The following is a 16060-nucleotide window of genomic DNA, read 5'->3' on the forward strand; positions in this document are numbered from 1 at the left end:
GTCAGATGTACGTCCGTCTGTTTGTGTAATCACGCTTACTTTCGAACGAATTGAGATAAAAAATCTAAAATTTTGCACACATGTTTATTTTTTCAGTTCGCAGGTTAAGTTCATAAATGGGCTATGTAGGTCCACGTTTTCATATAGCCCCCATATAACGGTACCTCCCGATATTCGGTATTTTGAAGATTTTAGCGACATTATTCACCGGAATTGTTTCAAATTTGGTATTTGATGTTCGTAATGGGAACTACAGTCTGTTGCAGAAAATTGTCTATGCAAGTCCAATTCTTCGTATAGGCCCCATATATCAGTACCTCCCGATATTCGGTATTTTGACGAGTTTAGATAGAAAACCAACCGAAATTGTTTGAGATGTCGTATTTAAACTTCGTAATGAATGCTACAACTTAAGACAGAAAATTATCTGTACAGGTCCACGTCTTCGTGTAGCCCTCATATAACGGTACCTCCCGATATTCGGTATTTTGATGATTTTAGCGACATTATTCAGCGGACTTGTTTCAAATTTGGTATTTGAAGTTCTTAATGGGAACTACAGTCTGCGACAATTAATTGTCTATGCAATTTTGACGATTTTAGGTACAATACCCACCGATATTGTTTGAGATGTCGTATTTGAAGTACGTAATGGATGCTACAGCCTGTGACAGAAAATTGTCTATGCTGGTCCAGCTCTTCGCACAGCTCCGATATAACGGTACCTGCCTATATACGATATTTTGATGATTTTAGCTACATTATTCACCGTTTATTTCAAGTTTCGAATTTGAATATGCTAATGGCTTATGACAAACAATGCCTATGTAGGTCCACGTCCTATAGACCCCAATATAACGGCTATATTCAGTATTTTTAAAATTTTAACATAATTTTTAAAGGCTTTTATTTTTTGAAAATTTTCAAATTCGTTCCAAATGGTGGAGGGTATTCAAAGTTCGGCCCGGCCGAACTTACTGCTTTTTAACTTGTTATTATCATTACATGTAAATTAACTTCTTACAAGTGGATTCGATCAGAATATGATTGCATCCATCTTCTTTTCCTGTTCCAGTGCAATCGCTGGTCCAGGGTTGTACCGAGATATCCACTTTGCGTTTTCACGTGAATAAAAAAAAAAACATAAAAAATCAATACATCAAAATCTTCGAGAAATAGTTCTTAGCCTTGTAGTCGTAGTTTTTTAAGAGCCTTATCATTGCGAAAATTTGGCCCCTCCAAAAAAAAAGCGAATTATTCGCCCTTGTCCAGTGTTGAAGTATGTGTCATCCTTTTAAATTAGGTTGTAAACTTGGGAAAATTGTTCGTCAATTTTGAAACACCCTGTACCCTGGCAATGTGGTATATAAGTGTTATATTTAGCGAAGCTTTTATAGAGCTTCAGCTAAAGCTTTACTATTATTCTACAATAATCAGGGTAGACGATATTCACAAAAAATCACCATTTGGAATATAATTCGTGCAAAAACCAGTAAAGAAAGGTCAATAGTCGGGCAGGGCTTACTATATGATAACCTACACCACTATGCATATTTAGTAGAACAACAAAAAAAGTTTATATTGGGAATTTATGGGAAGTAGATCACACCAGCTATGAACCAAACCACATTGCTGTATAGTGCATAATATGTCTTCGATAAGGAATATATTTGAAAATATTTATTGGAGCCATAGATATACCGGATCGAGTTTCACCGAATGGTAAAATGTTTTTGAATAATAAAAATTCTACTCAATTTGGGCTGATATTGATATATATATGATATATGGTAAGCAATAACCTTAAAATCGGATGAAGATGTATATCGAGGCTATATAAAAAGCTATAGCTCCCATATATATGTTTCATCCGATCTGATCTTTAAGTCCCTCAATTGCGTAATATACACTCCACAACAATGACATTTGGTACCAGATATCTTATACAGCTTGAAAATACCTCTGCCAAATTTTATCAAGATCGGCTCAGTTTTGGATATAGCTCCCATATATATCCTTATTGCGATTTCAGGTTTATTTAATATCAGCGCAAATGGAGTGAATTTCGGACTTACGTTTCCATCGGCTCCGATATATATTTTTATACACCATACCACCTTAGTATGGAGGGTATATTAAGTTTGTCATTCCGTTTGTAACACCTCGAAATACACATTATAGACCCCACAAAGTATATATTCTTGATCAGAATAAAATGCTATGTCGATTTAACGATGTCCGTCCGTCTGTCCATCTATCCGTCTGTGAAAATCACTCTAGCTTCCGAACAAAATGAAGTAAGTTCATAAAATTTTTCTCAAATGTTCGCAAAACTCTTAATATTGAAAATGGGTGATGTAGGTCCACGTTTTGGTGTAGCCCTCATATAATGGTACCTCCCTTTTTTCGGAATTTTGGTGATTTAAGCAAAATGATTCACTAGAAATATTTCAAATTTGGTATTTGAAGTTCGTAATGGATTCTACAGTCTAAGACAGAAAATTGTCTGTGCAGGTCCACATCTTCGTATAGACCCCATATATCAGTACCTCCCTATATTCGGTATTTTTATGATTTCGGCGACATTATTCACCGGAATTATTTCAAATTTGGTATTTGAAGTTCGCAACAAATGATACAGCCTAAGACAGAAAATTGTCTGTGCAAGTCCACGTCTTCGTGTAGCCCCCATATCATGGTACCTCCCAATTTGCGGTATTTTAATGATTTAAGCGACATTATTTACCGGAAATGTTTCAAAGTTGGCATTTGAACTTCGCAATGGAGACTACAGCCTATGACTGAAAATTGTCTGTGCAGGTCTACGCCTTCGTATAGCCCCCATATAACGGAACCTCCCGATATTCGGTATGTTGATGATATTAGTGATATTATTCAACGGAATAGTTTCAAATTTGGTATTTAAAGTTCGCAACGGATGATACAGCCTACGCCAGAAAATTGTCTGTGGAGGTCCACGCCTTCGTATAGGCCCCATATATCAATACCTCCCTATATTCGGTATTTTTATGATTTCGGCGACATTATTCAACGGAAATGATTTAAATTTGGTATTTGAAGTTCGTAATGGATACTACAGCCTATGACAGAAAATTGTCTGTGCAGGTCCACGTCTTCGTATATAAAAAGGCTATATTCGGCATTTTTAAAATTTAAACAGAATTTTTTAAGGATTTTATTTTTTGAAAATTTCCAAATGGTGGAGGGTATTCAAAGTTCGGCCCGGCCGAACTTGTTTTAATATAACCCTTCTCGAAGTGATATCATGCAATTTTTAGCTATGTTAAGATAAAAATTTCTCCGTTAAGTTTCTTTAATATCGATTCAGAATTGGATATGCCTCCCATATAATAGGTCCCTCTGAAACTAAATTATAACTGCTCTAAGGCCAAAGGTTGATAGGTGGTATAATCTACTTCTAATAAATTATTTTTATCTACTATATATATATATATATATATATATATATATATATATATATATATATATATATATATATATATATATATATATATATATATATATATATTTATATATATATATATATATATATATATAGTAGTGTGGGGTATCATATAGTCGGCGCGACGCTAGACTTTTGACTTTTCCTTACTGATTTTAGGTCTATTTTCATAATCTGCTGGATTTCCCCTGAACGTATTTGAAAAATTGAATTTTTGCTAATTATTGCTGGTGCGAAAACAATTTATTTGATAGGAAGATAATTAGCCGGGAGGCAAGGGGTGCCAAAGCTTCGACCCCACCAAACTTCATGTCACGGTCTTTGCTAGTGCCGTAATATCGATTCTTCCAACAGCCGTCGAACAGATAACTTGTGCTAGGTGCTAAATTGGTTTCAATGAAATGTAATAACAAAATATACAACTACTACAACTATTTCTCCCTCTCTCCTACTCTTTCTCTCTCTCTCACCCACTCCCTTACAGGTAAGGCATAATGCCACTTATTCTCTGTTACTCATTCAATGGAACTTCGAAAACGTGGCTCTCTGATAACACTCTGGACTCATTTAGTCATAGCCGGCTGCTAAACATTATTCCACCGACCTGAATGCCTGCCAACAATGGATTTCAGTTAAAATTTGTCTTGCAAAGCGTTAACAACGGCTAACGGTATTATTAAGCCATAGAAACAAAAACATTATTTGTATTTATTGTTGTCATAATTTAACAGCATATTGATAAGAGGAAATAATTGATAAAAAAAAGAAATAGAGCAACGGAAAAAATGTATTTGCTTAAGGGAATTGGATCATACGGATGTGTGGGAGTACTTTTGGTATTTGCCCTGATGACACCCAGTGAGGGAGGTAAGTTGTAATACGCTGTTCTAGTTGTTTTCATTATTATTTTAATTTAATAATATATTTTTTTTTAATTACTTTCAGCCATTAAATGTCTCCAGTGTGATTCGAAAGCCAATGCAGATTGCTCGGATAATACTAAAATAACAGCCAGCGATTGTGCCGATACCCTTGCCGATGCCACCGAATGTTTTGTTAGCAATGGTATGTATTTAGGACCGTTTGTCTCAAATTGAAATTTTTAAAAAATCCACGCCTTAGGACCATTTGTCTTAAATTGACATTTTTAAATAATGCACGCACCTTTGGCTTAGATTGATTTTTTTTTTTTAATCTACGCACCTTTGTCTTAAATTGAAATTTTTAAAAAATCTACGCCATTTGGCTTACACTGAAATTTTTAAAAAATTCACGCCCCTTTGTCTTAAATTGAAATTTTTAAAAAAATCCACGCCTTAGGACCCTTTGTCTTAAATTGACATTTAAAAAAAAATCCACGCCTTAAGACCCTTTTTTCTTGAATTTAAATTTTTAAAAAATCCATGCCTTAGGGAAACGAAAAGAGAAAATCCTTCTCCGAACCTCAAAAAGGACGTCCACCAAAGCTCAATAATACATAGAGAAGAACGGAAAATTCAAGCCATTATAAAAAAAGATTCCGGGAAAACATTCTTTTGGGGAGCGGATCTAGATACCCGGAAATTTCACCCAAAAGACCGGTTCCAATCCAAAGCTAAAGAACATACCTATCAAACAAGTAGTCACATGATACGATTCGGTAGTTGTATCAAAATTACAGATTTTCTGGACCCGGATTAAAAAAAAAAAAAAAAAACAATCCTCCAAAAGACGAAAAAGTCCCCATTTTGGAAGTCCACACAAATCAGGCCAAATTATAGTTGTCACTATAATCCCTCCAAAATACCACAATGTGTTTCATTATCTTTTTGAGTCTTTGAGTTAGGTCCGGTTGAGTTTGAGAGAAATATCCGGGTATACGGATCCGTCCACAAAGAAAATAATACCTTCCCGAAATCAGAGCAAAAATAAATTCCGCTGGAAAAATGTTTAAAAAAATCAATAATTTTTACTAAACTAAAGCTGTTACAAAATTTGCACCCTGACATAACTTATTTGAATTTAGAAAAAAAAAATGGAAACAACTCTACTCTTATTCCACAATCTTCTTATCGGAACCGATCTCGATAAAATTTAGCAAAGGTATTTCTGAGCTGTATCTGATATATTTCCCCAAATATTGTTGTTACAGAGTGCATATTACGGCTGCGGAGGACTTAAATAACAAATCGGATGAACAATATATATTGGAGCTATAGCTATATCTGAACCGATTCAAATTTGGCATACTTATTATAAGGCCTAATTTGGTTGTATGTGCAAAATTCCATACTATTCGGGCAGATATAACACGTTTGGTGCAAAATAAAAAGCAAATCGGACGAAGATATATATATATATATATATATATGGAAGCTATATCTAATTTTTTCCGATTATCTCCAATTTCAATAAGTTTCGTCCTTGGGCCAAACAAATGATTTGTGCAAAATTTCTTCTGGATCGGGTAATAAATGCGAACTGTACTTTGTTCATAAAAATTCATGGACAGACGGACGGACGGACGGACGGATATGCATAAATCGACTCAGAATGTGATTCTATGCAGGTCATCAAAAGGAACTATGGGTCTATCTCATTTCCTTTTGCCTGTTACAAACAAATGCACAAAGACAAATAAAAAAGCGGCTAAGTTTGGCCGGGCCGAACTGTAAATACCCTCCACCATTTGAAAGGAACTTGAAGATTTTTAAAAGAAATTCCGAAAACTAATTGAATGCCCTTATATAGGGTCTATATGAAGAAGTGAACCTGCTTTCTAAATTTTTTTGTAATATGCTGTAGTACCCATTGCGAACTTCAAATACCAAATTTGAAACAGTTCCAATGAAAAATGTCGCTAAAATCAATAAAATATATGGAATGTCGGGTGGTATCGTCATATGGGACCTTATACGAAGACCTACATAAGAATTTTTTTGCCATAGGTTGTAGTACCCATCACGAACTTCAAATATGAAATGTAAAATAATTCCGGTAAATAATGTCGCTGAAATCATGAAAATATCGAATATCGGGAGGTACCGTTACATGGGGGCTATACGAAAACATGGCCCATTTACGAAGCGTTATATGGTGGATGTACGATATCGTAGACCTAAACAATTCTCTCCCATACGGTGAAGTACTCCGAAAGAACTTCTTGTGTGGATTTTCAGACAATTCCAGAATTCAGAAAATGTCGCTAAAATCATCAAAATACCGAATATTGGGGGGAATCTTTGCATGGGGGCTATACGATATCGTGGACCTATATAAACAATTCTCTTCCAGAGGGTAGAGAAGAAACTCCTTGTGTGGATTTTCAGACAAGTCCATTGGAAAATGTGGCTAAAATGATCAAAATACCGAATATCGGAGATACGGTTGTATGGGGGCTATACGATATCGTAGACCTATATAGACAATACTCTTCCAAGGGATAAAGTTCTCACAAGGAATTCCTTGTGTGGATTTTCAGACCATTCCATTGGAAAATGTGGCTAAAATCATCAAATTAGCGAATATCGGGGGGTAACTTTATATGGGGGATATACGATATCGTGGACCTATATAGACAATTCTCTTAAAGGTGGTTAAGTACTCACAAGGGCCTCCTTGTATGGAATTTCAAACAATTCCATTGAAAAGTGTGGCTAAAATCATCAAAATACCGAAAATGGAGGGTACTGTCATATTGGGGCTATACGATATTGTGGACCTATATGGACAATTCTCTTAAAGGGGGTTAAGTACTCATAAGGGACTCCTTGTGTAGAATTTCAAACAAATCCCAATAGCCCATCTTCGAACTTGACCTGCCTGCAGACAAAAAAATGTTTGCTTCCTATCTTAATTCGTTTTTTATTACAACAGACGGGCGGACGTACAGGGCTAAATCGTCTTCGAATTTTACGCTGATCAAGAATATATATACTTTGTTGGGTCTAAAATGATTATTTCGATAAGTTACAAACGAAATGAGGAACTTAATATACCCTCCATACTATGTATGGTGGAGGGTATAAAACGAAATGTGTAGTTCAAGTGGGCGAACATTAAAGAGCAACAGATTCAGTGATAGATTAGAGTGAGAGAGAGAGAGAGGAAGACATAGATGGAGTTTAATTTAATGAGAGGTATTAAAATAAGATAGTGAGATAAAAGAATAAAATAATTTGTGATTTTTTGTTGGGTGAAATGTGTAAAGAGAGAAAGGCATGAGGTAAGGTTAGGACTCTATGCACCGCCAAAAATCTTATACACATCAGTTTGTAGGTATCATGTTTCATCTCGCTATCTAACTCAAACATACCACATGTAGCTACGAAAAATGCTATTTTATTAATTTTTAATGTGGACTGTATTTTTACAAAAAAAAAAAAACTCTCTTTTCAGCGGTAGGTAGTCCCGCTATTCTCTATTTTATTATAAAAACATATTTGCTATTTTTCGAAAATATTATTTTTAAATTTTAGTCATATTTTCCCTTTAATGTCACCAAATTTTGGTATTTTTGAGTTCTTATTATGTTGAAAAGTTACCACCATACAGGGATCAATATGGGTCCAATGGCCAATGGCCCTTTTCTAAACATGCCACCTGTTTTAAGTTATTGCGTGGTTTCTTATTATATATCAGAAAAATTTATTTTTTCAATTTTGTTGTCATTTCTTTTTTTTTTTTTTCTCCTGTATTAATGACTCACTTTGGTTTACTGTTAGGAAATAATTATTTACAGCTGGGATCTTCGACAAGTTTTTTGTCAATTCAAATTTATCAAGCCAACACTGATAACTCTGTCCTTCACACAGCTGGAATATCGAAGAATATGAACTAATCTTATCAATTATCCAAAATTCAAGCAATGCCTTCGCTTGATTTAGTACCTTAAATTTTCCGTGGCACCTGTCTACTCTGATGCATACATTCATATCAAAATTGATTAGTTGTGAAATATATACATTGGGAAATTCTTGGCGACAAATATTTGGCATTTGGAGATTCTAGAAATTAATCAGGAATTTTAGAATGATATTCTAGTCAATAATAGAAAAATCTTTTGAAATATTGAAAATATGTTTGGTATTGATGTTCTTCAAGCATGAGATCAATTATTTATTTTTTTCTAAATTTATATTTTATTCATTAAAATTTATTTGTTATAGACTAGGACAATTTGTTTTTTTTTTTTGTTTGTTTGGTTAAGCGAATAACAAGTTTCTACGCACTAAAATATAGACTTTTATAGTTTTTTTTTAAATTCGATCTTCCAATTTTAAATTGTGACACGAAAAAAGTTTTCCCAATTGTACAAGTGAGAAAAGAAACCCAATTCTTTGCTCTGAATGTTGATCCGATTCTCGATGAGACTCGAAGGACCAATATCCAAGTGAGAAATAAAACACAACAATATGATCCGGAAGTAGTTTCAGATTCAACTCGAAGGACCAATGTTCAAATTCACGCCTTTAAATTGAATTGTTAATTCGAGGAATTTGATTGTTGATTCCATTCTGGATCCGGGTCGAAGGACCAATTGTGTAAATGAGAAAAGAAATGGCAATTTTTTTTATTTCAAAATTTGCTTTTCTTAAGTAATACAAAAACAAGTAAAATATGATCAGTCGGTTTTGCCTACAGATGTACAGGGTGAGATGAAAAAACTGCAATCAACTTCAGACTGCTGTCATTTCTAAGCCACTCGTCCGACAGCTGTTAAAATTATTCCAGTGACGTTATCGAAAACAACAATTGGCTATCGTTAGAGCACTCCAGCATTTAAATGTGAATAAATGTTTTGTGTCTCGTACCATCGCTCGTTACCGTGATACTGATAGCGTATCCCGACGTCAAGGGAGTGGACGGAAGAAAACAGCTACATCAGCAGAAATGGTTCGAAAAGTCAAGAAGCGACTCGATCGAAACCCGCTTCGCAGTGGCCGAAAAATGTCTCGCTCGAGCTGAACATATCGCAATATTCCATTCGACAAATATTGAAAAATGAGCTCGGAGTAAGCCATTGAAATTCCAAAAAGTGCAAGAATTTACACCGCAAGAAACAAAAATAGACTCAAAAGAGCTAAAGAGTTGCTTCGCTTGGCCGAAAGTGGTGAACAGCCGAATTTGGTTTTCTCCGATGAGAAAACATTCGTTGTCCAAAACAAACAAAATGATCGTGTGTACTTGCCAACGAGGTCAGCTGACACATGGCACCTTCGGTTGGCCACCAGAACTCAAGCACAGGCCATGGTGATGGAGTGGGCCGTCACAACAGCCGATGGTCGCTCTCCACACGTATTAATCGACCGTGGCATCAAATTAAATGCCGAATATTATCGCGAAAATATTCTGGAGGGCACCCAAACATTTTGGCCGCAGACCTTGGACATTCCATGAGGACACAGCACCATCGCACTCAGCACGTGGCACCCAAGACTGAATACAAATTGAGGTTCCTCGCTTCATTTCCAGCGCACAATGGTCACCAAAATCTCCGGATACCAATCCGTTGGACTATTGTGCCCGGAGTATTTTGGAAATCAATCATGGCACTAAAAAATACCAAAGTGTCGATCACCTCAAGCAAGCGCTTTGGCGGGAATGAGCCAGAATACCGCAGAGCAACATTCGGGCAGCGTGTGACTCTTTCATTGGCCGTTTGAAGGCCATAATTCGTGCGAAAGGTTACCAATTCGAACAAATTTAAACTTTTTCTAAAATTTGATACTATTTCCGACAATTTTTGCTTTCGTTCAATAATATTTAAAAAAAAAATGTAAAAATTATGGCGTTTGAGTTTGTTGCAGTTTTTTTTATCTGGGGGTATACCCCAATCATAGTAGAACTAAGAAGGTACAGTAAAATTTGACAAGGTAAATGCAGAAAATGCAGAGCTGGGAATGCCAATTCGAAATGAAGTTACCTTTATTTCAGTGTACCATGCCCCAGCCTTGAGTTATGATTATTCTAACTGTTGACACTTTATAGGGGAGGTTCCGAAGCAGTTAGCCAAAATTGACCAATTCATATCTGACCTAAGACTGATAAAAATATTACAACGTGCCAGATTTGGACTATATCTACTTCTACCTATACTTTATATAAGATATGTGAAAATTTGTGGAAAATCTGAAGGAAATCACACATTTATATTCAATTTTATCCGAAATCATAAATTGCGATAAATTAAATATTCATCTCAGATTTCTGGTAAAGAGAAATATTTAGATATAGCAAGTTGTAAAGAATCGCCGTCTTGTTATGACAGATATAAGTTTTGAAAACTGTGATCCTTTGTGGGTGAGGTACCAGAAGAGGTAGGCAGATACATATATATCATCGTCAGTGTTAGTAGAAATAATGAGATGTGTGAAATATGAAGAGAATCGGATGGTTATTTCAGATTTTATAATCGTTCTGGTTATTCAAAACGTTAATCCTTTGTGGAGGAGGTACCAGGAGAAATGTTCGATCTTTACCATCTTTATAAGAGATCTTGTGCTGGCAGAATTATTAAGATGTACCAAATCTGAATGGAATCGGATGTTAATTATGCGATTTATGAGCTTCATGGGTATTGAAAGTGTTGACCCTTTTGTGGGGGAGGTACCAGAAAGAGTGGACCGATTTACCCCATTTTTAGAACCAGATCTTGGGTTAATAAAAATATTGTGATGTGTGAAATTTGAAGACAATCGGTCTCTTACGTCACATTTCATAAGAGTTATAATTATTCAAAATGTTGACCCTTTGAGAGAGAGAGAGAAGTACCTTAAAGAGCGGACCCATATATCCCATCTTCACAGCAGATCTTGTGTTAGTAGAAATAATGGGATGTGGGAAATATGAAGAGAACGGCATGCTTATTTCGGATTTATTTGACCCTTTGTGGGGGAGGTACCAGAAAGAGTGGACCGATATACTCCATCTTCATCTAGCATTATTGTGCTGTGTGTAATTTGAAGATAATCGGACTCTTATATCTTTTATTTTATAAGAGTTATAATTATTGAAAATTGTTCACCATTTGTGGGGGAGAACTGATGCAAATATTAGGATATTCAAAGTTGGAGCATAATCGGGTTATCCTTTCTCTTTCTGTGCAGTAAATTATTTTCTCTGAAATAGAGGAGTGGTCGAAATTGCCCATCTCCGAACTCGATCTAAGTTTGACAATAATATTACAACGTCCCAAATTTCGATCCAAAAAGGATACTCCCTTCGAGAGTTATCGTGCGCACCAGCCAGCCAGCCAGACAGACGGACGGACGGGGCCTTGTGAAAGGCGTATGTATGTCGTTGCTCGTGATGCAGTAGCCAAGCTTTAGTAACTTTCAATTTTTATTATACCCTCCACAGGGTATATTAAGTTTGTCATTCCATTTGGTATTTGAAGTTTGTTATAGATACTCCAGCATAAAACAGAAAATGGGTCATGTAGGTCCACGTCTTCATATAGCCCCCATGCAACAGTACCCCCCGATATTCGGTATTTTGATGATTTTAGCGACATTTTTTACCGGAACTATTTCAAATTTGGTATTTGAAGTTCGTAATGAATACTATAGCCTATGACATAAAATTGTCTGTGCAGGTCCACGTTTTCGTACAACCCCCATATAACGGTACCTCCCTATATTCGGTATTTCGATGATTTTAGCGACATTATTTACCGGAATTGGTGTTTGAAGTTCGTAATGAATACTTCAGTCTAAGACAGAAAATTGTCTGTGCAGGTCCACGTCTTCGTTTAGCCCCCCTATATAGCGGAACCTCCGATATTTTGTAGTTTGATGATTTTAGCGACATTATTTAGCGGAATTGTTTCAAATTTTGTATTTGAAGTTCGTAATGGATACTACAGCCTATGAAAGAAAATTGTCTGGGCAGGTCCACGTTTTATAACCCCCATGGTACCTCCCTATATTCGGTATTTTGACGATTTTAGCTACATTATAGACAGTTTTTTTTTCAAGTTTCGCATTGGAATATTGTAATAGCTTGTGACAAAAGTTGCCTATGCAGGTCCAAGTCGTCGTATAGACCCTAATATACGGCTACATTCGGTATTTTTAAGATTTTAATAGAATTTTTAACGGATTTTATTTTATTTTTTTTTTGAAAATTGTTACATTTGTACCAAATGGTGGAGGGTATTCAAAGTTCGGCCCGGCCGAACTTAAAGCTTTTTTAATTGTTTTTTTGATCCATTGCAGTTTTTGGTTTTCTCCGCCATCGCTTCGAAATCTTTTTGTGCGAATTTTAAGAGTAGCTTGGGGATTTTTTCCTAATCAGATGTTTTTTGTGCGATGTTTTTGATTTCAGGTCGAAAAAACGTTACTATTCACAATTTCCTCAATAGTTCGGGGGCGTGCAAAAATTCCGTATTTAATTATCATCGTTAGACCACTTATCATATCTAAGGCGGATAAAAGACCTTTGAACACAAACAAATCAACACAACAAATCGCGTTGGGTGAGTCACTCCGGCCTAGCTAATCGATTAGACAAATGCCCTATCGCTGCTGGTATAAGAGATAATAATTTGAAGATAAGTAATAGTTAGTTAATAATTCGTAAAAATTGGGAAAACATTTGTCGATTAACATCGGAACAATGGATATTTCACAACTGTGGTTAATAAAAGAATATCAAATGGAAATTTATGCTAATTCTTAAGGTTTAGACAGGGCGCAGCAGAAAGCCGGATGCAATTATTTCCCTAGACAGCCGGACCTTTCGTCCACTGACGCTAAAAAACCAGGCGTGAGATTATGGTCCAAGACTTTGGCCAACGATAATCATGGTCCTTAACTAGGATTAATACAGGGTGATCGAAGATGTGTGAATTTTTTATTACTTCTTCTGCAGTGGTTTACAACTTATTTCAAGTAGCACTTATTCAAATGTTTAGCTGGGTATGGTTTCCGTAAAAAACGAGAAATTTAAAAAAATATAGCAAGTAAAAAAGCTGAAGCTGGGGCGAATTTTGAATACCCTCCAACATTTGGTATCAAATTTGGCAATTTTCAAATAAAATTAAATCCGATAAAAATTCTGTTAAAATCCTAAAATAATACCGAATGTAGCCGTATATTAGGGTCTATACGACGACGTTGACCTGCATAGGCAACTTTTGTCACAAGCCATTACAATATTCAAATGCGAAATTTAAAAAAAATCGGTTTATAATGTAACTAAAATCATCAAAATACCGTATATAAGGAGGTACCATGGGGGCTATAAAAAGTGGACCTGCACAGACAATTTTCTGTCATAGGCTGTAGTATTCATTACGAACTTCAAATACCAAATTTGAAACAATTCCGGTGAATAATGTTGCTACAATCATCAAAATAACGAATATTGGGAGGTACGGTTGTATGGGAGTTATACGAAGAAGTGAATCTGCACAGACAATTTTCTATCATAGGCTGTAGTATTCATTGCGAACTTCAAATACCAAATTTGGAACAATTCCAGGGAATAATGTCGCTAAAATCATCAAAATGCCGAATATAGGGAGGTAACGTTACATGGGGGCTATACGAAGACATGGACCTACATGGCTCATTTTCCGTCTTAGGGTGAAGTATCTGTTACAAACTTCAAATACCAAATTTGAAACAATTCCGGTGAATAATGTCGCTAAAATCATCAAAATACCGAATATCGGGAGGTACAGTTATATGTGGGCTATACGAAGACGTGGACCTGCACAGACAATTTTCTGTCATAGGCTGCAGTATTCATTGCGAACTTCAAATACTAAATTTGAAATAGTTCCGGTAATTAATGTCGCTGAAATCATCAAAATGCCGAATATTGGGAGGTACGGTTATATGGGGGTTATACGAAGAAGTGAATCTGCACAGACAATTTTCTATAATAGGCTGTAGTATCCCTGTGGAACTTATAATATCAAATTTGAAACAATTCCGATGAATAATGTCGCTTAAATCATCAAAATACCGAATATCGGGAGGTACCGTTGTATGGGGCCTATATGAAAACGAGGATCTGCATACAAAAATTTTTGGCATAGGCTGTAGTATGAATTAGGATCTTCCAGTAGGAAATTTGAAACAATTCCGGTGAATAGGGTTGCTGAAATCATCAAAATACCGAAAATCGGCAGGTACCGTTATATGGGGGCTATACGAAAACGTGGACCGACTTGGCCCATTTACGAACTTAACCTGCCTATTAGTAAACTATGCATGTATGCAAAATTTTAGCCTTCTATCTCAATTCGTTCCAAAGATAGCGTAACTACAACAGTCTGACGGACATCGCTAGATCGTCTTAGAATTTTACGCTGATCCAGAATATATATACTTTGTAGGGTCTATTATGAATATGAATATTTTGAGGAGTTACCAACGGAATGACAAAGTTAATATACCCTCCATAGAGTGGTGGAGGGTATAAAAACTTAAAACTTACTGAAACATCACATCCATCGTTAAATATGGTCTTACTTCATCGACGATTACTCTCCCTCTCTCTCTCTCTCTCTCTCTGGCAGTTGTTAGTTGTCAACCATTTTTCCAAAAATTGAAAACCCCTTCTCGATCGATTAAGACCTTAAATTTTCATTACTTTATAACATTCCGACCAAGATTTGCTTCTTTGTTGTGATATATAGTCAAATAATTTTTGTTTTTTTTTTCCCAGATGGAACAGTTGTCACACGAGGCTGTCTTGCCAAGGATCAGGCCTGCAATAGCCCCAATTGCCTGAAATGTACGGGAAATGCTGAAACCGGCTGTAATACCAATAACATTTCCTTACCAACCGAATTCCAATGCATTGTTTGTCGCAGCGATGAGAACAAGGACTGCTGGAATGATGCCACCAAATTTACTGGCCAGAAGTGTAGAACTGGTGATAGCTCTCCCGAGGATGGTTGTTTCCATGGTGTTTGGAGTAAGTTGAATGAGAACAAGATGCGATAATTCTCATTAAATATTAATTCTAACTCTCTCTCTCCCTTTCTCTCTCTCTCTCTTTCTCTCTCTCTCTCTCTCTATTTTTCTCGACTTCATTACTCACAATTATAGATAGCGTTGCCATACGTGGCTGTTACATTGATGCCGATGCCAAAACTAAGGCCACCTGTGCCGATGCCACGAACAATCAGTGCAAATTGTGCCACACAGCAAACTGTAATACGGAAAAATCCTCATCTGGCGCCCAAAGTATTGGCATTTTTATGGGTCTTATTATGGCTATGCTCTCAGTTGTTTATTATGTTAATTAAGAGATTCCGAATTAGTGGGTATTTGGTACCCAAAAATAATAAAATTATTTTAGCTTTTTTTCTCCCTCTTGTTTCGTATTTGAATTGGTTTTTTATTTATTGCTCTATTACAGAACTGCACGAATTTAAAGCTTTTTACTGCGATAATAGATTTTCCATTTATGATATCGAAAAATATTACAACATTAATACAGGTTCGGGAACAGAGCATATGTAAATCATGGATGGTAGACCGACCTGTGGGAAATGTCACTACTGGCTTACTATTAACTTTGGCACTAGTACTATACAGGGTGAGATGAAAAAACTGCCAACCAACTTCAGACTGCTGT

At 35.9% G+C, this 16060-nt stretch overlaps 1 protein-coding gene across 2 annotated transcripts; it reads left to right on the top strand.

Annotated features, from left to right (window-relative positions):
* The first annotated feature begins 4031 nt into the window (after positions 1–4031).
* LOC101899648 (uncharacterized) lies at positions 4032–15806 on the top strand. Of its 2 annotated transcripts, XM_011295871.3 has the most exons (5): positions 4032–4154; positions 4216–4351; positions 4430–4549; positions 15143–15394; positions 15529–15806. In XM_011295871.3, the coding sequence occupies exons 2-5, from the start codon at positions 4270–4272 to the stop codon at positions 15726–15728; spliced, it is 654 nt and encodes a 217-aa protein (XP_011294173.1). In that variant the 5' UTR covers positions 4032–4154; positions 4216–4269; the 3' UTR covers positions 15729–15806. The 2 variants fall into 2 exon arrangements, with proteins under 2 accessions (XP_011294173.1, XP_005187591.1); XM_005187534.4 differs by having other exon boundaries at positions 4109–4351.
* The last annotated feature ends 254 nt before the right edge of the window (positions 15807–16060 follow it).

Source organism: Musca domestica, unplaced genomic scaffold (assembly GCF_030504385.1).
Source record: "Musca domestica strain aabys unplaced genomic scaffold, Musca_domestica.polishedcontigs.V.1.1 3, whole genome shotgun sequence".
Taxonomy (NCBI): Eukaryota; Metazoa; Arthropoda; class Insecta; order Diptera; family Muscidae; genus Musca; species Musca domestica.

Bases quoted from the DNA above. Each gene is read 5' to 3' on its own strand.
- LOC101899648 (XM_011295871.3), top strand. From the start codon at position 4,270: ATGTATTTGCTTAAGGGAATTGGATCATACGGATGTGTGGGAGTACTT. The intron at 4,352-4,429 runs GTAAGTTGTAAT...AATTACTTTCAG, and splicing joins GATGACACCCAGTGAGGGAG to CCATTAAATGTCTCCAGTGT. The intron at 4,550-15,142 runs GTATGTATTTAG...TTTTTTTCCCAG, and splicing joins CGAATGTTTTGTTAGCAATG to ATGGAACAGTTGTCACACGA.